Here is a 20,344-nt window from a genome sequence, read left to right on the forward strand (position 1 = left end):
TGACTGAACCCCTTACCATCTCTGGACTAAGAGCTCCTGAAGCTGCTGCTTCTGCTTTGGCTCCTGTTGCTGCTACCTTGTGTATGAGCATTAGACAGGCCTTACCCCAGTGTCACAGACTTCTCCTGCCAACCTCCTAAATTGACTTAGGTTGGAAAAATATCTCACTCCAAGCAATTTGGAGCTATACCCAAAGGGCAATCAAACTGGGCATACTCTTTGATCCAGCAATACTGCTACTAGGTCTATATCCCAAAAATATCATGAAAAAGGGGAAAGGACATACATGTACAAAAATATTTATAGCAGCTCTTTTTGTGGTGGCAAAGAATTGGAAATTGAAGGAATGTCCATCAATTGGGGAATGGCTGAACAAGTTGTGGTATATGAAGGTAATGGAATACTATTGTACTTTAAGAAATGATGGGCAAGCAGATTTCAGGGAAACTTGGAAAGACTTATATGAACTGATGCTGAATGGAGTGAGCAGAACCAGGGGAACAGTGTATATAGTAATAGTAACATTGTCCAATGATCAACTATGATAGACTTAGCTTTTCTCAGCAATACAATCATCCAAGACAATTCCAAAAGACTTAGGAAGGAAAAATGTTATCCATATCCACAGAAAGAACTATGGAATCTGAATGCAGATAGAAGCATACTATTTTCACTTTTTTGTCTTTTGGGTTTTTTTCATGGTTTTCCCCTTTTGTTCTGTTTCTTATTTCACAACATGACTAATGTGAAAATATGTTTAACATGATTGCACATGTATAATCTATATCAGATTGCTTGATGTCTTGGGGAGGGGGAAGAGGAGGGAGGGAGGGAGAGACAAAAAACTAGAACTCAAATTCTCAAAAAAATGAATGTTGAAAACTATCTTTACATGTAATTGGAAAAAATAAAATACTATTTATTAAAAAAAGTCTCACTCTAGCCTTCTGTTAGCTCTGCCACTCCAAAATTTTATTTGAAGCATCATTTTAAATTATTTAGAGGAGAATATTAAAAGCATTTAGCTGGGTTGCCTTATAACTGCCATCTTGGCATTTGGTTTGTGGGGCAAGAAAGAAATAGCTTTTGGCATTGCCCTGAGGAGGACACCAGCATTTCTCTTGCTCCAAGGCTGCCGATAGGCAGCATAGGGAAGCAGAAAGAACAGAGCTGTGTGTTAGAAAAAGGGATAGAGGAAACTAGATCAATCTCTTTTTGGTAGAGTAGTGCAGCTCTTCTCAGACTAGGGACAGTTGAGTATACTGGAGAAACAACTGACCTCAGGGTCAAGAGACCAGGGTTCAAATCCTGCCTCTGACACATACTAACTGGTTGAGCCTGGATAAAATTTGCAGCCTCAGATACCTAGTGTCCCTGAACGGCTTTCCTTCTGTGTTTCTGTTTCTATTCCCATATACTGTGTTGTCTTTTGTGTACCAAATTGTGCAGCAAATTGCCAAAGGTCTTAGCCCTAGAGAAGATTGGGGGGCTATGTAGGATGGACTGAAGGAGACAGAATAGAGGTACAAGCATTTGTTAGTAGGCTTTTCCATCTAAGCAAGGAAGGGATAATAAGGGATAATATACTAGGGTGGTGGCAGTACAAATAGAAAGAAAGAGAATAAGCATTTATATAGCACCTACTGTGTGTCAGTCACTATGTGAAATGTTTTTTACAAGTATTATCTCATTTGTTCCTCACAACACCCCTGGGGAAAGCAAGCAGAGGCTAGATAACTTGTGCAAGATCCCAAAGCTAGTAAATCTCTGAGACTGGATTTGAACTCAGGTCTTTCTGACTTCAGACCCAGAGCTCTATTTTGGACATAATGAGTTTGAGATGTCATTATAATAAGTATGTGAAGATATGTAGGCATTCAGAGATGCTGATATGCAGCTGAGGAGAGAAAACAGAGAGGTGACAGCTAAACAGAGAGGTCAGTTGAAAGTTTAGGACCTTATTTTACATATGAGGATGCTGAGATAGTAAAAAGACAAAGTGACTTTCCCTTCTTTCTGTGATCCTCAACAGAAGAATTCACCAGAATTGGAATTCTAAACCCCAGTGACTTCTAAATCATTGTTTGAGGAACACTGGACTTGACTACTTTTCAGGGGCCCTTTAAACCAAAATTACCTCCATAGTAATTGGGCAGTAGAAAACCTGTCTGCTAAATGTAAGGGTGTGGTGCCAAGCCAGGATTTTTATTAAAAAAACTTACCTTGGATATTCAGCACTACGGTCATAGTTGAGATTTTTTTATTTATTAAGTCTTTTCAATATTTGTATTTTAGTGCTTATGTGCCCAAAGGTTTTTTTTATTAAAACTTTCAAAATTCAAAATCAATCCACCTGAACGAACAAATGACAGATATTTGATTTTTTCGCCTCAAAATCAATTTTTTAAGTGGCATTCTATTAAGAATTGCTCTGTGTCACCACCCTTTGTCCATACTGTGCATAGACAACTTCAAGCATTCATGCTTATATTCATTAGTAACTATTTTATTAAGACTTTATACTTTTCACTTTTCTGTGAAATTTCTAACAATAACTCTATATGGATTATGAAAGTAAGTAGTCAAAATTGCATTCTTGGGAATATTACGTTGCCAAAAAAAATCTAACTGATATTTAACAGTTCACTTACATTTTAAAACAAAGGTACAATCTTTCGTTTTCTCAAAGTACATTTCCAATTAATGGTTGAGTGCAATCAGTAGGAAAAAGAATTCAAAATTTATCTGCCTTCTGACACCAAGAGAATAGAGAATTGACTGTTATGTTTGGTTCAATAACAGACATTGTGGAGATTTTGGCACATGGAGAAATATTAAAAAAAGTAAAGTTGGTTTCATAGTGTTGTGTGCTCTCTATTGTTTCAGGTGAAAGCTCGCCTGCAGAAGATGGGACCTCTTAATTCTATGAACATATTCCTTAGACAAGAAATTGACAGAATGCAAAAAGTCATCACAAGACTTCGGATCAGCCTGAGTGATTTAAAATTAGCCATTGAAGGGACTATCATCATGAGTGAGGTGAGTACCTAAAGTCTTAAAGAGTTATTGTCCTTTTATTGATTCATCTAATTTATGTATATATATATATATATATTCATATATAAGTAAAATATATATATATATATTTTTTTACTTGTGACTTAACAGAATTTGAGAGATGCTCTTGATAACATGTACGATGCCCGTATCCCTGCATTATGGAAAAGAATATCCTGGGATTCTTCAACACTTGGGTTCTGGTTTACTGAACTTCTGGAAAGGAATTCTCAATTTTCTTTCTGGATATTTGAAGGAAGGCCAAACGTATTTTGGATGACTGGTTTCTTTAATCCCCAAGGTAAGTGCTCACAATGAACATATGTATCTAAAAATATTTGTAACTTTCTAGCAGATATTTCACATAGCATTGTAGATAGGAAAGTAGTCATATAGATATATGTGAACATTCATCAAAATATCAAAGTGCATGTAAATATTCATTTATGTACTTTTTGTTACCATCTTCAGGAAGCCAAGGCAATTGATCTTCAGGGACAGGAAGGTAGTATCTACCACTAATGGTCTTGATGGGAATAGGAGCTCCTCTCTCATTCTGAAGCTATCTTTAAGCACCATATAATAATAATAGACAACATTTCTGTAGTACTTAAAGTTTTACAAAGCACTTTACAAATACTATGTCATTTCATCTTCACAACAAGCCTGGGAGGTAGGCACTATAATTATCCTCATTTTTCAGAGAGAAGAGGAACCTGAGGCAGACAGAGGTTGCCCAGGTTCATATAGCTAGTGTCTGAGGCTGGATTTGAACTCAGGTCTTCCTGCCTCTGGGTCCAGCACTCTATCCACTGCTCCACCTAGATGCCTATCAGGGAAAGCTACATCCTCTGGACTGGTGTTTTACACTGGCCCATATAGGTTGAAAGAATAGAAAGCAAGAGGGCTCATTACTGGCAAAGCAGAGCGGTGCAGCAGAGCTCCAGAAGTCTGGTACTCCTCAGTGACTTCCTCTGGATTCCTTCCACTGAAGGAGTTGACCTCTTCGTCCTCTTCTCTCCTGACCTTGACTTTGAATATTAAATCTTCTCAATTCCTTCTGTGGTGGGTTCTGTACAACTCCCAGTTCCTGAGAATTGTCCCATTACTAGGCTTAAAATCCTAGAGAACACACTCAGCCAATCTAGTAGCCTTGGGATTGATTTCTGGGAATTTGATCCCAAACTATGTCCTCTCTAGATCACTGTTTCTTCTTTCCTCAGCAGGGGGATATGTAGTCAGGGGATATGTGAAGGGAAGGTAAATTTTCAATCATCAGATTCCCACCTAAAGTTCCCAAAAGGTCCTGATCCTTTACACATGTTGTAGTGACACCCTTGATTAACATGTCTCTAACTCTTCTTTGTTTCTCATCTGATTAAAATTCCTCTATTTTTAGAGGTGAAGGTGAAAAAAATGGATCCATGTTCGGAAATATTAACACTACACTGAGGAATGAGTCCACACATGAAAGGATAGAAATGCTTGCTTCAAACTAGGAAAAGCTTCAGTTTTCAGACCATGTAGGTGATGGGGAGAGAGAGAGAGAGAGAGAGAGAGAGAGAGAGAGAGAGAGCATCAGGAGACAGAAATTACCAATAGCAATTACTCCAAAAAAATAAACTGATTAGACAAAATTCCACGGGTCAAAAGTCATAATCAATGAGTTTGGGAGGGCCTTTTCCTCTTGGTTTTTTTTTTTTTTAATCAGCTCCTTTACTAAAAAGAAGGCCTTTCATTCATCTATTCATTTAATCAACAAACATTTACTGAATGCCTTCCATATATCAGGAACAGTGTTTGATACTATGAAGGCAGTTAAATCCAGAAAACATAATGGCTTTTAGGTTTTACTGTGTTGACCATTCTTTCCATTCTCCAGTTTGCCTGTTTCTCATAAATTGCCAAAAATTGAGATATAGCGACTTACTAAAAGTTCAGCATGTTATAGTTCCATTCATAATAATAATTTAAAACATTGTATAGTAAATTCAGTTAGTAAATTTGTGATATTGTCTGAATAGACTCTACTTTTAAAGTTAATATGCATGCCGAGCATCATAATTTCATAAACAAGCCAGATTTCACATAATATAATTTAATTTTCTTAAATTTACATAGTGACTTTAGATTTGTACAAGGTACTACAAATAAGTATTACTTTTATATTAATTTTCTCCAAAATTTCCCATTTTCCCTCCTCCCTTAAAAAATAGCAAAAAAAACCCTTTTATCCTGGCTTTAAAATTTTCAGAAATTTCTACATTTGAGACATTTCTCCTTTTTCTGAATGATATGTCCACACTTTGGGCAAGCTGCCACCAGGTGATGGGTGATACTTGTGCTATGCAGGCTCACATATTCCAAACAGAAAAGCTTTCCATAGGCCTGAATGTCAGGTGATTTCAAATAAATTGTCCTTTAACTGTAAAAACAACATTATTTTATTAAAATAGCTAAGCACTAATTTGAAATGACAATTTGTTAATTAGTAAAATAAAATAGAATTTAAATTAGGGTAATACAAATTCAATTTAACAACCGTTTATGAGGGACTTTGCTCATACCAGATGTTATGCTAGGCCCTACAGATACAAAAGCAAAAAGAAAAAAAAGCCTTCAAGTAGCATTTCCTTCTACCATTCTAGTGGGGAGAAATAAAATATACATAGAATATTAAATATAAAATATGTTCAAAAGTAATTTTTGTTAGGAATCAATCAACAAACATTTATTAAGTGCCTACTGTGTGCCAGGTGGGTAGCTAGGTGGTATAGTGGAAAAAGTGTTGGGCCAGGAGCTGTATCCAAATCTGACCTCAGACACTTACTGCCTGTGTGACCCTGGGTAAGTCACTTAACCCTGTTTGCCTCAAGTTTCCTCCTCTGTAAAATGAGCTGGAGAAGGAAGTGGAAAACCATTCCACTATCTGCATATCCCAAATGGGGTCACAAAGAGTTGGACACAACTGAACAACAAGAACAACAGTGTGCCAGGCACTGTGTCAAACTCTCGGGAAACAAAAAGAGGAAAAAGACAGTCCTCAAGGGCTGTCTAATGGGGAGACAACATGCAAACAATATATATACAAAGCAAACTTTATATACAGAATAAATAGAAAATAATTAACAGTGGGAAGGTACTACTAGAATTAAAAGGGGTTGGAGAATAGCTTTCAATAAAAGATGGGATTTTAGTTAGGAAGACAGTAGCAACTGAGCGGGGATGGGGGGTGGGGAACCAGGATTGGCTTCCTATAGGATGTAACAGGAGCTGAGCTTTGAAGCAAAGTAGGGATTCTAAGAGATGCCGGTATAAGTAAGCAGTACATTCCAGGTAGGGGACACATTCCATGCAAAAAACCCAGAGATGGGAGATGGAATAGTGTGTATGAGAGCAGCATTTGGCTGGAATGTAGAGCATGTGAAGGAGAGAGAGGTGCCATATGTGATGATAATGGTAGACTGGAGCCAGACTGTGAAGGCCAAACAGAAGTGTGTGCCTTATCCTAGAGACCAGAAGAAGCCACCAGGGTTGATTGAGCACAGTCACTTCCCTTCCAGAAAATCAGTTTACCAACTATGTGGAGGATGGATTGAAGAATGGCGAGGCTAGAGGCAGGCGACCAGTGAGGAGTCTATGTCAGTAGTCCCAGTGTGAGATCTAACTAGGGTAGTGGCTGTGTGAGGAGAAAGAAAGGAACACAAGACAAAGATATTGTGGGGAAAGACAGGATGTTGTAACTGATATAAAGTGAAGGAAAGGGAAGAGTGGACAAAGATCCCAAAGTGGCTAACTTGAGTGATTAGAAGGACAGTGATGCTGTTGACAGAAATAGGGAAGTTAGGAAGAAAAGGGGAAAGATTGGGGGGAGGGGGATGCAAACATTCTCTCATTTGCCTCTAACCATTAACTATCTTAATCCTTTCAATATTTCTCTTCTTTTCAAGAGAAGCCTTGATTCTTCAAAAAGACCCCCCAGTGATGCATAAGCTCCCCAGGGCTTGGAGCTTATATCCCTACAGCCAATCGTCTGCTCCAGTTGCCCTGGAAAAGAAATTTTGTCTCTTATTGCTTTCTGCTAATACCTGAAATGGCCTCAGGGCTACGCTTCTATGACTCAGATTTGCTCTCTTCTTTCTTTCCTCTCTCTTCACATAAAATGGAAAATGTGATCTATGTGCCTTGGCAAAAGCCAGAAAAGAAAGAGATTCAGTCTCCTCTGTGCAAACATGTAGGGAGTATGATGTGATAGTGCTATGATAGTACTTTCATAATTAGGTTTGGACTCCAAAGGAAATATGATAGGGTGAAAAGGGTCCTGACCTAAATTTCAGGAGAAATTAGTTTTTGTTTGTTTTTTTAATTAGGAGAAATGAGTGTTGTAAGCTGTACTGAACTTCTAGCTCTGTGTTATCTTGAACATGTCTCTCAATCTCTACCTCGGTTTCCTCCTCTGCATAAAACTAGGCAATTGTTTATTTTCCTTTAAATTCTAAATCATAAATCATATGGTCCCAGTACTGACTGCACCACTAATTGTATGGCCTTGGACAAATCACTTAACTTGAAATCATAGAATCTAAGAGCTGGAAGGGAATTTTAGAGACTGCCCATTCCCATCTCCCCTCATTTTATAGAGAAGAATAGTGAAGCCCAGGGAGGTAGTAAAAGTAGTCCTGAACTTGGAGTCAAAGAACCCTAGTTCAGATCCCAGCTCTGCTACTTACTATGTGACCTTGGGCAAGTCACCCCACCTTTGAGCTTCATTTTCCTGGACTAGATGACCTCTGAGGTTTAGAACTAGATCCTTCCAGATACATGATACTATTACTATGGTCAATTAAGGGCAGAACTGCAACCAGAACCCTCATCTCCTAATTCATAGCCAAATCCACAAGCAGAGGATAGGGGTAAGGGGAAAGGGAGATACGTTTCTAGAGCCCCAGTTCTTTGTCAGCTTGGTGCTAGGTGCATTTTAACAGATATTCTGTTCTCACCACAACCCTTCGAGGTAGGTGCTGTTATTATCCCCTTTTTACTGTTGAGGAAACTGAGGCAGAATTTAAGTGTCTTGCCCAAGATCACATAGCTAGTCAGTGTCTGTGGTCAGGTTTGAATTTGGATCTTCTGACTCCAGGTCAAGTGCTGTGGCCCTCAGCTGCCTCAGAACTGGCCAGAGAAGGCCAGTTTTGCTAGATTATAGACTGTGGACAGGTTGTTATGTAAAATGGAGATAGTGATTAGGGCCAAGTTGTTAAGGTTCTTAGTAACTAAAGTCTCCTAAACTAGAGGAATGAATATAAATAGAAGAGTTTATAGAGGCAATGGGGAGCCACTGGAGTTTATTAAATAATGGGGGAGTGACATGGTCAGTTCTGTGTTTAAGAAAAATCACTGGCAGTTGTTCGAAAGAAAGACTGGGGTTGGGACATCAATTAGAGGCTTTTGAAATCATTTTGGCAAAAGGTGATGAGGTCCAAAACTAAGATAGTAGCTGTATGAATAGAAATAAGGGGTTGGATGAGAGAGATATTGTGGGTGTAGAAAAGCCAACATCTGGAAGTCGGCTGGATTTGTAGAAAAAAGAAGAGTAGGGAGTCAAGAATAATATGGAAGTTAAGAACTTGAGATATTGGAACACTGGAGTTGCCCTTGACAGATAGAGGGAAGTTAGGAAGAGGGAAGGGTTGGGGGACAGAGTGAAAAAATGGGTTCTGTTATAAGATATGGAGCAGGAAAGAAGAAGAGAGCTCACACTGAGAGGGAGCTCTATTTTCTCAGCAAAGTTCGGGCCACGATCTTCTGTTGAGACGGTAGAAGAAGAAACTAGCTTGGGAGGCATGAGAAAAGAGAAGGTTTGGAATAGCCGATGTGGAGGAGTGTGATATAAAATCAAAGTTATAGGCAAATTTCTGATCTGCATCCATGAAGAGAGTTTCCACAACAGGAATACCCTCAAGCTTGGTCTGAAACAAAACAGGTTTAAAATACAGTTGTACAATGATTTCTCTACAAACGCACGTGAGTATTAAAAATCAGGAGATATTTTCCTTTCCTGTGTTTAAGTATTTCTCCTATTTATATCCATTTTACTTGACCATCATCCTAAACACAATATGAAATCAAACACAGGTTGTATTTATCATTTCTCTTGATGTTGAGTGATTCTGCTGCTATAAGTGATGATACCATGACTCTGAGTAACTAAAGAAATTACACAACCTGAATGGCTGCTTATATGAATAATTTGCTGCCTGCTTAATGTCTGAGGCTGCCATTTCTATGGCCTGTTTTGTTTTGAAGCATTCTGTGGTATTTGGCATTTGGGCTTCTATATAGGATAGCCCAAGATCAACCACAACATAGTTAATCAGATATTTTCAACCATCTTCACAATCAATTGTTCACCAGATGAACAGAGGGGAAATCTGATTTGATTGTTAGGGTGGTAAACATGTCTACATCCACAATTCTGTGTTTGTTTTAAACATAAAGCTTTTTAGTTTAGAGATCCCACATCTAATTGCTGCATGCAGCCAGTTTGCTTGTTCAGGGATTCCTCAGCAATCAGTGACTTTACTTTGCTGCTTCAAAGGAGAGTGCTTGTAAGATTTCTTTTGTTCACCTTGCCCCAAAGTGCTCTCCATGCAAAATTGTGAGGGTAGGGGGAGAGGAGAAAATAAGTAAGGGGGAGGGAGTAAGGAGGAGAGGGAGAGAAAGAGAGAGGGAAGGAGAAGAAAGGGGGAGAGGAAGGCAAGGAGAGAGAAAAAGATGTGGAGAGGAGGAGAAAGAGAGAAAGGAAGAGGAAGACAGGGAAGCAGGAGAGAGAGAGAGAGAGAGAGAGAGAGAGAGAGTGAGTATGAATTTGTGCCTCTTGTGTTTCAGCCAGAAGCTGAGTTGTAATGGGCTGGTTTCATTGCTGCCCTTCAACACCTCATTATTGATGACAATGTTTTGTCATTTGATGTGAAGCATGAATTATAAGTGTTGCTAATGAAACTGAACTAGAAGTGGAATGTAATGTCTCTGGTGGGTCTAGGTCTCATACCTTTATATTAGAATGGGCCATATAGTATCATTCCTTTGTAAACATTTGTTCTGATCTAGATGATGTGGTTTAGGGGTTTGGGGTACTGGGACCCCAAAATCACAACACACGGCTCCTGCCCGAAAGAATTCGACCCAAGCCTTTTTTCAGCCAAAGACAAGGTTTATTAGAACATCTAAGATATTGGGCAAACTCTTAAGGAGTCTGAACATGGGGAAGCAGTGGCTAGATTTTAGGAATCTGAGCCATGGCTAGATTATAAGAATCTAAGCAGTGGCTAGATTATAAGAATCTCAGCAGTGGCTAGATTTTAAGAATCAGAGCCCATGGCTAGATTATAAAAATCTAAGCATCTTAATGGAGACAAGATGGACCTTATATACAGAAAGACTATGGGAGGGATCTAGGAGTGGCCAAGTAGTCTATGAGGTAATAGAATTCCAGGCCCGGGACCACCTGGCCAAGGGAGAATAGAGAAATGGCCTGGGGCCATAGGGAGGTCCACAATGAAAGGCCAGTTGATGGGATTATAGCCTCAGGGGAACTCCAGAGATTTGGCCACGTGGGAAAGTCCAGGGTTTTTCCTTTCTGGGGCCCAGATCCCAACCCCATCATAGAGATTGGTGCCATCTTGAAGCCAACCTATGCTAAGGTTTTTTTGGTCCTTTGCCAGCTTATCACTGTCATAGCAGGCTTCAGTTACCACTTTTAGCTCAGTCTTTCTTACAAGTCAAGAGTTTGAGTAAGGTAGGGTATTGGCCCAAATAAAATGGTAGACAATCTCTTCCTTCAGGCTGCTTAATAATTTGCTTTTCTATTTTGAATCTCTAAATCTCTTGCACATGGGTATCTTTTCAGGCCTCTCTCATCAGCAAACAGCAATTCTGAAATGATTCTTTTAAAGATATTCACAGAATTTCCAACTTGCTGTGGAAGAGCTGCCAAAAGGCCAGTGGAAATTTAGGATTATAAGGGACTTTGAGAATTCATGTAGGCTAGTTGTTTTTGTATCAAGGTGAGAGTAGAATAATAGAAGATTATGGGCATAAAAGCTGCAACCCAAAATCATGGTGACCTTAACCAGTGTTCCCTAGTGTGGGGTTCCAAGAGCTTTCACTTAGATTAACCATGGAAGGGTTGTGGAAACTCTGTACTTTAGTAATTTCATCAGCTCCAAAATGTTCAATTATCATCTCTCTGAAGATGTTTCTAAAATCCATATCTAATCCTGCTAAGCTCCAATCCCCACAGCTCCAGCTGGTAGGCTAATTAATATGCCCAAAGGCCTATCATGTGCCCAGTATGTCCAAAGTAGAATTCTTATCTTCCTAAAACACGGATCTCACCTTGTTACTCCCCTTCTCATGAAGCCTCAGTGACTCCCTGTTACTCCTAGGTTAAAATGCAGACTCCTTCACTTGGTATTTCAAGGCTTTCACAATCTGGCTGTAGTGGCCCTTCAAGTCTTATTTTACATTACCACCCTTCGCACGTTGAATAGTTTAGCCAAACTGGCAGCCTTGAGACTCCTCAAACTTGGCCGTCGGTCTCCTGTCTCTGCCTTTGCACAGACTATCTTCTGTGCCTGGAATGCACCGCCTCCTCACCTCTGCCTCTTGGAATTTCTGACTCCCTTTAAAACTCACTTTACTTACTACCACTACTACTCTACTACAACCTCAGAAGCGTTTTCTGACCCTTCTGCATATCAGTATTTTCTGCCTCCTCAAATTATTATTTACATAGTTATCTGTTTACAGGTTCCCCTCCCCTTTATAAAACCTAAACTCTTTGTGGGCAGGGACTAGTTTTCATTTTGTGTTCAAAGACCAAACCTTAAACACAATTCATTCTGAAGCTCACAGACTAGACAACAATAGGTCCCAGCCCAAGCACCACTTAATGGCTATTTTGGGGGCCCTCCCAGCTCAGAGTGAATGTAAATAGTAAATGTTTCTCTTTTGGCCAACAGCCCTGAGGGTCTTCCCCTCCCAGTTTGATTTTTTTTTTTTAATTAAAGGGGCCATCCCTTGACTCACTTCTTAAAGAGGCCTATTCACTGAATGGGCATTACCTCACTCAAAGTGAGAACCTGAAAAGACCTTAGCTTAAAAGGGCCAGGGTCTCCCACTGCATACTGGGCCATCTCTAGTCTTCCTGATGAATATCTGGACACTGGACCCAGATGGCTCTAGAGAAGAAAGTAAGGCTGGTGATTTTGCACAGCCCTCCCTCATTCAAATCAAAGTCAATTGCAAGTCATGTCATCACTTCCTAATGTCATGGTCCTCTTTGAAATGAAGGACAAACACAACAATCCCAGCACCTAACTCATATATATGCATGGGTATATATGCATGTAGTAGGTGCTTAACAAATGACTATTGGATTGGGTTGGATTGGAAATTACTGCTATGACTAGTAGCCCTCAAAACAGTCCTGACCCTGAATCAATAATGAGCAGTCAGACTGCCTGGGGACAAAAAGAAAAAAGACAAAAGGAATTTTGCTACCTTTATCAGGCCCCACCCTTGTTTTCTGGTCATTTCAGCTGTTAAAGGTTCTTTTGTTACTGTGTTGGAGGTTGGGGGAGAGCAGGCCTGTCATAAACTTATGGGGTTAAGGGTTGGGGGGAGATGAGCTTTATATGCCTTCCTATCACAAAATGCTATCAAGAGTTTGAAAAACTAAAGAGACAAGAGCATGTACCCATCCAGTAATTAGTTCTTTCTACACTGATTTGAATGAAGAAGGTACTAATCTTTGATAAAGAAACTTTATCTATCCTTAGTCCAAGATTCATCATTAATGACACCAGCTGCCTTCTTTCAAATTTCCTTTTCCCAATCCCCATAATGTTCATGCCTTGCCTGTGGTTATCTCTGCTTCATCCTGTTTATATCCTGTATGTACATATCTTGTTTGCATATTGTCTCCCTCATTATACTGTGAATGCTGTGAGAGCAGCCAGTGTCTTCTGCCTTTCTGTATATCCCCAGTATTTAGCCAGTGCTTGGTATAGTGTAGGTGCTTAATAAGTGCTTACTGACTTGATGCCAAAAACTAGCTGGATGAGATGATACATAAAGGAAAGAGTATTAAAGTTTTTTACAAGTTGAACCAGTGCTGCAAGTCAAACAACTTTATTCAGGATACTGAAATTTCAGATGACTATTATTACAGAGATTAATGATTAACAGAATTCGCTTTGGTCAGAAATTTTCCATCTATAATGTTAGCCTAACAGTGATAGTGGGAGGTAGAAAGAAGGGGAGGTAGTGTTTTCTCTTTAGGTTAAATTGGATAGGTTTTTTTTTTTTAATTCTAATGTGTTTATGAGTTTGAAATAATATTTGATTCAAAAGAAAAAGGGAAATTTTCATTTAGGACACATAACATTCAAGTGCTGAACATTCTGATCATCAGTTTTTTATGTGAGTGGGTCATTTCACAAAGAATAAAATGTGGATTTTTTAATAACTTCCTTTCATTTATTTGTGCCACACTTATCTCAAAGTAACAGATATGGACAGATGGCTCATATTTCTACAACTAAAGTAATGTTATTTGATATATGAGTTATTAAAAGATGGATTGATCCTATAATAAAAGTCCTGCTCTTCAAGCTTCGGTAAAGTAAAATATATCAATAGTCTTTGAGGTTATGCAGGCTACAGAAAATAAAGCTTTTGACTCCATTAGAGGCTATTTTATTCTACAAGAAAGATCGCCATTCATTTAAAAAATTCAATAACACAATTCAAAAACCAAATCATTTTTGAGGTCCATATCACCACCTTTTTAAGAAAATCAAAACAAAGCAAACAAGACTTGTAATGAGAGCAGAAGTTCTCTTCTCCATGTGCTTGCTCAGGATGAAAGTAGCCCAGCCCTATCTCAGTAAATTACGAAATGTAATGTCCTCCCTTGAGTATTTAACTTAATATCAGAGAAGGACTTGGACACTTGGGAGAACTTGGTTCAGTTTTGCAGAACTAGTTGCTGCAGAAAGCAACATTTGGGACTTGACTGTTTCTCCATCAGTACTAAGAGTGGGAGACTGACTTTTTCTTCTCTTTCTAACTGATGCCTCTACAGGTGAATCACCAAAAACCTTCCAAGATTTAATAAAATAAATTCTAGTAGAACAATTTTGCACAATGATATAGTATACAGGGAATTCTCCTTAACTATAATTCTGCCATATTGTTGTTGTTGAGTCATTTCAGTTGTGCCTGACTCTTCAAGACGCCATTTGGGGTTTTCTCGGCAAAGATACTGGAGTGATTTGCCATTTCCTTCTCTAGCTAATTTTATAGATGAGGAAACTGAGGCAAACAGGGTTAAGTGACTTGTCCAGGGTTTCATAGCTAATATGTGTCCAAGGCTGGATTTGAACTCATAAAGATGAGTTTTTTTGACTCCAGGCCCAGCCATCTATCCACTGCACCACCTAACTGCCCCTCTGCACTGCTATCCATGAAATATTAAAACAATCAGAAGGCCTTCAGCACATTGGGCAGCTCCTCTGTGAAGGATTTGTGGTATGCCACAGATAAGAATTGCATGGCTATCTGGGAGATCACCCATCCTTTGACATGCCAGAGTTTTCATGATTTGTATCATAATATGAGGCCCAACTGTGTAATCCAACAAAAAGGAATCCTATTATAGGATCAGAGCTTTAGGGCTAGAAGGAAATGTAGAGCCCACATCCTTCATTTCACAGATGGGAAATTGAGGCCTAGGGTCACACAGCTAATAGGTTTCTAAGGGAGGATTGGAACTCAGGTTGTCCTCATTCCAAATCCAGTGCTCAATCCAAATCCACTGATTTGCATTATTATTTTGAAATTTGATCTGGAGGCTATTAAAGTACTTTCAGTTTTTTGAGATTACATTGAAGTTTGGGATATAACAATTGTTATTAAATGCCACTCTAGAGAAGGCTTTTCCAATTGCTTTTGAGTGGCCCAGTTTGCAAGCCTCTTTCGAAAGAGAATCATTATATAGTGAACTTTTACAGATTTGATAATAGCAAAATATAGCAAACCAGAAAATATAATCTTAAAATAAATATAATATTTGCATTAGGTTGTTGTACCCTTTATATGTAGTGATAAAAATTAAAGCTTGTAGCATTGTATGTCTTATCAATTCCTTAAATTAAATTAAATTTTTTCCATTATGGCAAGTCATAATTTGATCCACAGTAAATGGAAAATGTGCTTTGGTTATAGCTTAATTCCAGTGTTAATTGGAATGCTATGATTGGAATATATCTGACTTATTTCCCAAGATTTCATTTTTCAGATGGAGGCCATTCACAAACAGGACCTAAGAGAATCTCTCAGGTCCTAAAAAACCATATTGGTTGACTTGAACTCCTCTGGCATGTTTCCAGTTGAAATATCATGAAAGTTTGTTGTAAGGGACTCTGCTTAAAGCAAAAAAAATACCCTGCCATGGAGTGCTACAATAATGCTTAGAGACTTCAGCAATTGTTTTCCCCCTGGGGATGCAAAACAAGATTTCACTTTATCTAGGCAGGGTAACAAATTTTCTTCCTGGCAGAAATATTGTTGACAGACCTCAGTACCATGACTCACTGGCCAGAAAAGAGTTGCTTTGGAAGAAGACAGCATGCTTTCTTTGGGGAGGTTGGTCTGTAGCAGAAAGATACCTCTTACATACAGATTTCAACTTGGGGATTGATAGCGGGGTAACTGAGCAGAGATACTGAAGCAATTTGAACCCATCTCATTTTTATGAAATAGACTCCCTCAGAACAACTGACTCTTTCTTTTTTAGGATTTCTCACAGCAATGAGGCAAGAAGTGACTCGAGCCCACAAGGGCTGGGCCTTGGATTCAGTGACAATCCACAACGATGTACTGAGACAAACAAAAGAAGAGATCACAGTGCCACCTTTGGTATGTACTGTAGGGCTTCATTTGGTAATTGCTGGGAATCTAACTCAGAAGGCAGGGCTCTGATTTCTAGCCCTGCTCCATGACTTTGGAGGGCCTCCCCGTGAACCTGCCACCACCTTATCCCTCCCTTCTGTTAAGATTCATGAAAAGGCATGTCAAATACTTGGAGCTCCTTACAGAGAAGTCCCCATAAATATGAGCCAATATGTGATTGGAAGGGGCCCAGAATACTGCAGTCCAGTACAGGCTAGTACTTAACCCTTCATATCTAGTCTGAAAGGGGCTTGTCCTCTCCATTGTTAATGCTAAGGGACCTAGTCAGGAAATTCTTTGCATTTAATCTCAGTCTCTCTTGATATAAGTTCAAACCCGTTCCTCTTCTTTAGTCTTTGATGGAATTCCATAAACTGTTCTCCAGTTTAGGGCTCTAGTTACAGGTTTATCATTAAGTTATTCAGTTGGAAAGACTTTAACACCTTCCCCTCACTTTAGGTGCCACATTTTAGAAAAGGCAAGAAAAACTGAGATCCATGAAGGGAAAATGATACAACCTGTCAGTGACAGAGCCAAGACTGGAACCAAGGTCTCCTACTGGAGTCCTCTGCTCTTTCCCCGAGCTCATACTGCTTCCCAACTAAACTATAAACTCCTTGAAGTTAAGGACTTCCCCCTGAATGCCTGAGACTGTTTTGAATATAGTAAATGGTCAGAAAAAATGTTTCTTAATTTACTGAAGGGTAGGTTAAAATTTAGGCTATGTAATCTCAGATCTTTTCACTTTTTCTTGCATGTCCTATTCTCTTATTAGTCACAGAATCCTAGGACTGAAAGGATGCTGAGAGGTTATTTAATCCATACTTCTTTGCCTTCAGACAGTTACCTTAAACCCTTCTCTGTCAAATGATAATCTCATATTGTTCAAAGTCTCTGAAGGGAAAAAGATTATGCAATGGTAATCCATCATGAAGTTCTATTTGTTTTAAATCAAGCCCAAATCTCACATCCTGCAATTTAAACAAATTTTTCATAAAATTATAGATTCAAAGAGCTAAAAGGGACCTCACCTCACCTCATCTAACTTCAGCTGTGTAGTGGCTATCTAACCCTGAATGTCCATCCAGTGTCTGCTTGCAGACCTCCTCTAATGATGTGTGAACTAAGATCCTCACCCGACATGGCTACCAAGGCCCACTGGGGACACCTCTGATATTAACAGGAAGATTGTCCTTATGTTGAGCTAAAATATACTACTGGTAATTTTCCACCCTTGGAGTCTAGTCATGATGTCGTGAGTAAACAAACAAAACAAGCTCTCTTCTACATGAGCATCCCTCCAGTATTGGAAAATAATGATTGCGTCCTCCCTAAATCTTTTTTTTTTCTTGTCTAGGCAATGGGGTTAAGTGACTTGCCCAGTGTTATATGTCTGAGGCTGGATTTGAACTCAGATCCTCCTGAATCCAGGGCTGTATCTACCACCTCGTTGCCCCATATCCTCCCTAAATCTTGAAAGGCTGTGTAATATGGTGGAAAGAGTGTTGGGCTTAGAAGCAGGAGAAATCTGAGTTCTAATACTACTTTTGGTGCTTACTAGCGGTAGGATATTGGACAAGTCATTCAACTTCTCTAAACCTCAGTTATCTAATCTGGTAAATGGGGATAATAACACAGTGCCTATCTCATAGGGTTGTAGTGAGGGTCAAATGAGATGATGTTTGTAAAGCACTTTGCAAACCTTAAAGTGCTATAGATGTGTATATTGTTAAAGTCTAGACTCTAGGTCAATGTTTACTAGTTCTTTGAACTGCTCTTTAGAGGGTGTGATCTCCAGATCCCTCCCCATCCTGGTCGCCTTCATCTAGAAGTTCTCTTAACTTGTTAATGCCTTTTCTAAAATGTGGCACCTAAAATTAGACTCAGTGCCCCAGATATGGTCTGAGCAGAGTAGACTAAGCCCTCCATCCCTGTGGACATTACACATCTATTATGGCAGCCTAAGATGACACTAATGTCTTGGATCACTGCATTAGGCTGCTGACCCCCGAGGGAACCTGAATCCTGCTTCCTTTGTGCACTAAAGTCGACGTTTTCCACACCAGTGCAGTATTTCACATTTATCACTATGCAATTTAATCTCATTCTCTTCCATCTACTCTATCCAAATTTACTGAGATCCTTTTCATCATTCTCCTTTGGAAATGGTTAATGGTTACTATGCTAGAGAATCATTGAGTTGGAATCTTCAAGTTCCAAGCAGTCTTCAAAACCGTTTAGTTTAAAATGACAGATGAAGAAACTGAGGTCCAGGGACGAGTTGTGACTTTCCCCAAACATACAGTTACTCAGGGGTTGAGTCAGGACTAGAATCCACCCCTTTCTTTTGCTTTCTAACCTAACTCCCTTTCCAGTATACTATCCTGCTCCCTATAATTTTTTTTCTAAATAAAATGGCATGCCCTTGGATTCTACATAGTAACTCACTAGCACCTTAAGCATCATTTCCTGGACCCAAACTCTTCTGTCCTTACCAGAGGCTGTTAGCAGTAGTTCCTCCTTGCTGTCCAGAGGAATTAGGTCCACTTCAGCCTCTGTATTGCCCAACATGAGAACCATGACTGATGGCTTGCAGCCTTTCCAGAAGGACTAGATTGGAGATTCACTCTCAGTGGACTAGTCCAATCTACTTTTGTGACTTTGCACTATTCAGTGGCTTTATATCAAGAATAAGAGAGTAAGTCCCCCCTTTAAATGTAAAAAAATGGCATAAGGATTCTTATGATGTAGTTATTTTCCCTCAGGATAGGTTGTGCCTCCATTCTTCTATAAACTGGGGAGAATTCAGCTCAACATTTGACTATCCTTCATGCTTTGCATGGTATTTTTAGATTATATCATAGGATTTAGAATAGCATGAACCTTTAAAAAAAAAAATCTAGTCCTATAAAAGCTGTAACCAGCATGAGATGACCAGATCTTGGTCCCAGGGTGCTATCATGGTGGGAGGAGGGGAGACAGGCTTCTTCCCTTTGATGACCACTGTCCTAATCCCCTGACAGACCATACTGCTGTGGTAAAATTATCCCCAGGTCCCAGTCATTTGGCAACTCTCTCTCACCTTTCTCCCAAACCCTCCTCCCAAAGGGGTGAGGCACCACGCTCAGAGTACAGTTGTACCTTTCCATTTCCTCAGTTCCTCTGAATTTGCTCTGGGCATAAGAATGCCTCACTATAGCTCTGAAACTAATACCCTCATTCAATGGTTATACTCTAGCTTTTTCCTTTCCCCAAGTTTGAAGGCTTTTCATAGGTGATCATTTCTCAATACTTGACATATTTTTAAGCTATAGATTCCCTTGTGTTTTGTTCCCTCAGGAAGGAGTATACATTCATGGACTGTATTTAGATGGAGCTGCCTGGGACAGGAGGAATGGCAAACTCACTGAATCAACCCCAAAGGTCCTCTTCACACAGCTTCCAGTGCTCCATATATTCGCTATCAACTCCACAGCTCCCAAGGACCCCAAACTCTATGTGTGTCCTATTTACAAGAAACCACGGAGGACAGATCTAACCTTCATCACAGTGGTATATTTGAGGACCATCCTGTCCCCAGACCACTGGATTCTGAGAGGAGTGGCCCTCTTGTGTGATATCAAGTAAATTCTGTCCCAGCCACAGCAAGGTCTTCATCCCTGCTGATGGCACTGAACCACATGACTTCCCAGTTCTGTTGGTTTTCTTTAGAGAATGTGATGTTTTATTTTAAATTATGATAATAATTATTTCCTTCTATGATATCCGTATTGCACTTTTAAAATACCATATTGACTGGTTGGCATTCCGTACTCTACTTTTTTTTTTCCAGCAACAATATCCAACATGCAAATTCTAACTTTGCTTTTTTTTTATTTCTAAGAATCAGTGGAGGCATTCATTCCACTGTAATGAGTTTTATAAAGATGGATCTATCTTTAACTTAGAGGGTTTTTATTAAGTATGATTTGAAAGAGCTAAAAACCAGGTAATGACTTATTCAGTTCCAAAATTAACTTTCACCTAGGCAAATTTTCCTCCAAATAAAAACAATTTATTGTTATGCCATCTGAGTGTGAGTCTGTGTTAATGTGAGGTTCTGAAGGTTTCTGGTTTAGTATTCCTGCTCTGTATGTTAACTGGTACTCAAGAACCTAAGATAGTTCCATCCCCTCGAGAGAAAAAGCTGGGGAGGAAATGGAGGAGGTGACAGAGGGGAAGAGGGGGTAGGTGCCAGGGTGGGCAGGTTACAGCTTTTTTTTCTGTGGAG

At 39.4% G+C, this 20,344-nt stretch overlaps 1 protein-coding gene across 1 annotated transcript in view; it reads left to right on the forward strand.

Moving 5' to 3' along the window:
* Positions 1-20,096, forward strand: part of DNAH8 (dynein axonemal heavy chain 8) — a 404,075-nt gene extending 383,979 nt beyond the window's left edge. The window contains exons 89-92 of the mRNA XM_027876336.1: positions 2,887-3,039; positions 3,169-3,358; positions 15,920-16,041; positions 19,414-20,096. Of these exons, the coding sequence (XP_027732137.1) occupies positions 2,887-3,039; positions 3,169-3,358; positions 15,920-16,041; positions 19,414-19,701 (753 nt within the window). The 3' untranslated portion in view covers positions 19,702-20,096. The remainder of the gene's footprint in view (positions 1-2,886; positions 3,040-3,168; positions 3,359-15,919; positions 16,042-19,413) is intronic.
* The last annotated feature ends 248 nt before the right edge of the window (positions 20,097-20,344 follow it).

This window comes from Vombatus ursinus, unplaced genomic scaffold, assembly GCF_900497805.2.
Source record: "Vombatus ursinus unplaced genomic scaffold, bare-nosed wombat genome assembly UNPS02014811.1, whole genome shotgun sequence".
Classification (NCBI taxonomy): domain Eukaryota; kingdom Metazoa; phylum Chordata; class Mammalia; order Diprotodontia; family Vombatidae; genus Vombatus; species Vombatus ursinus.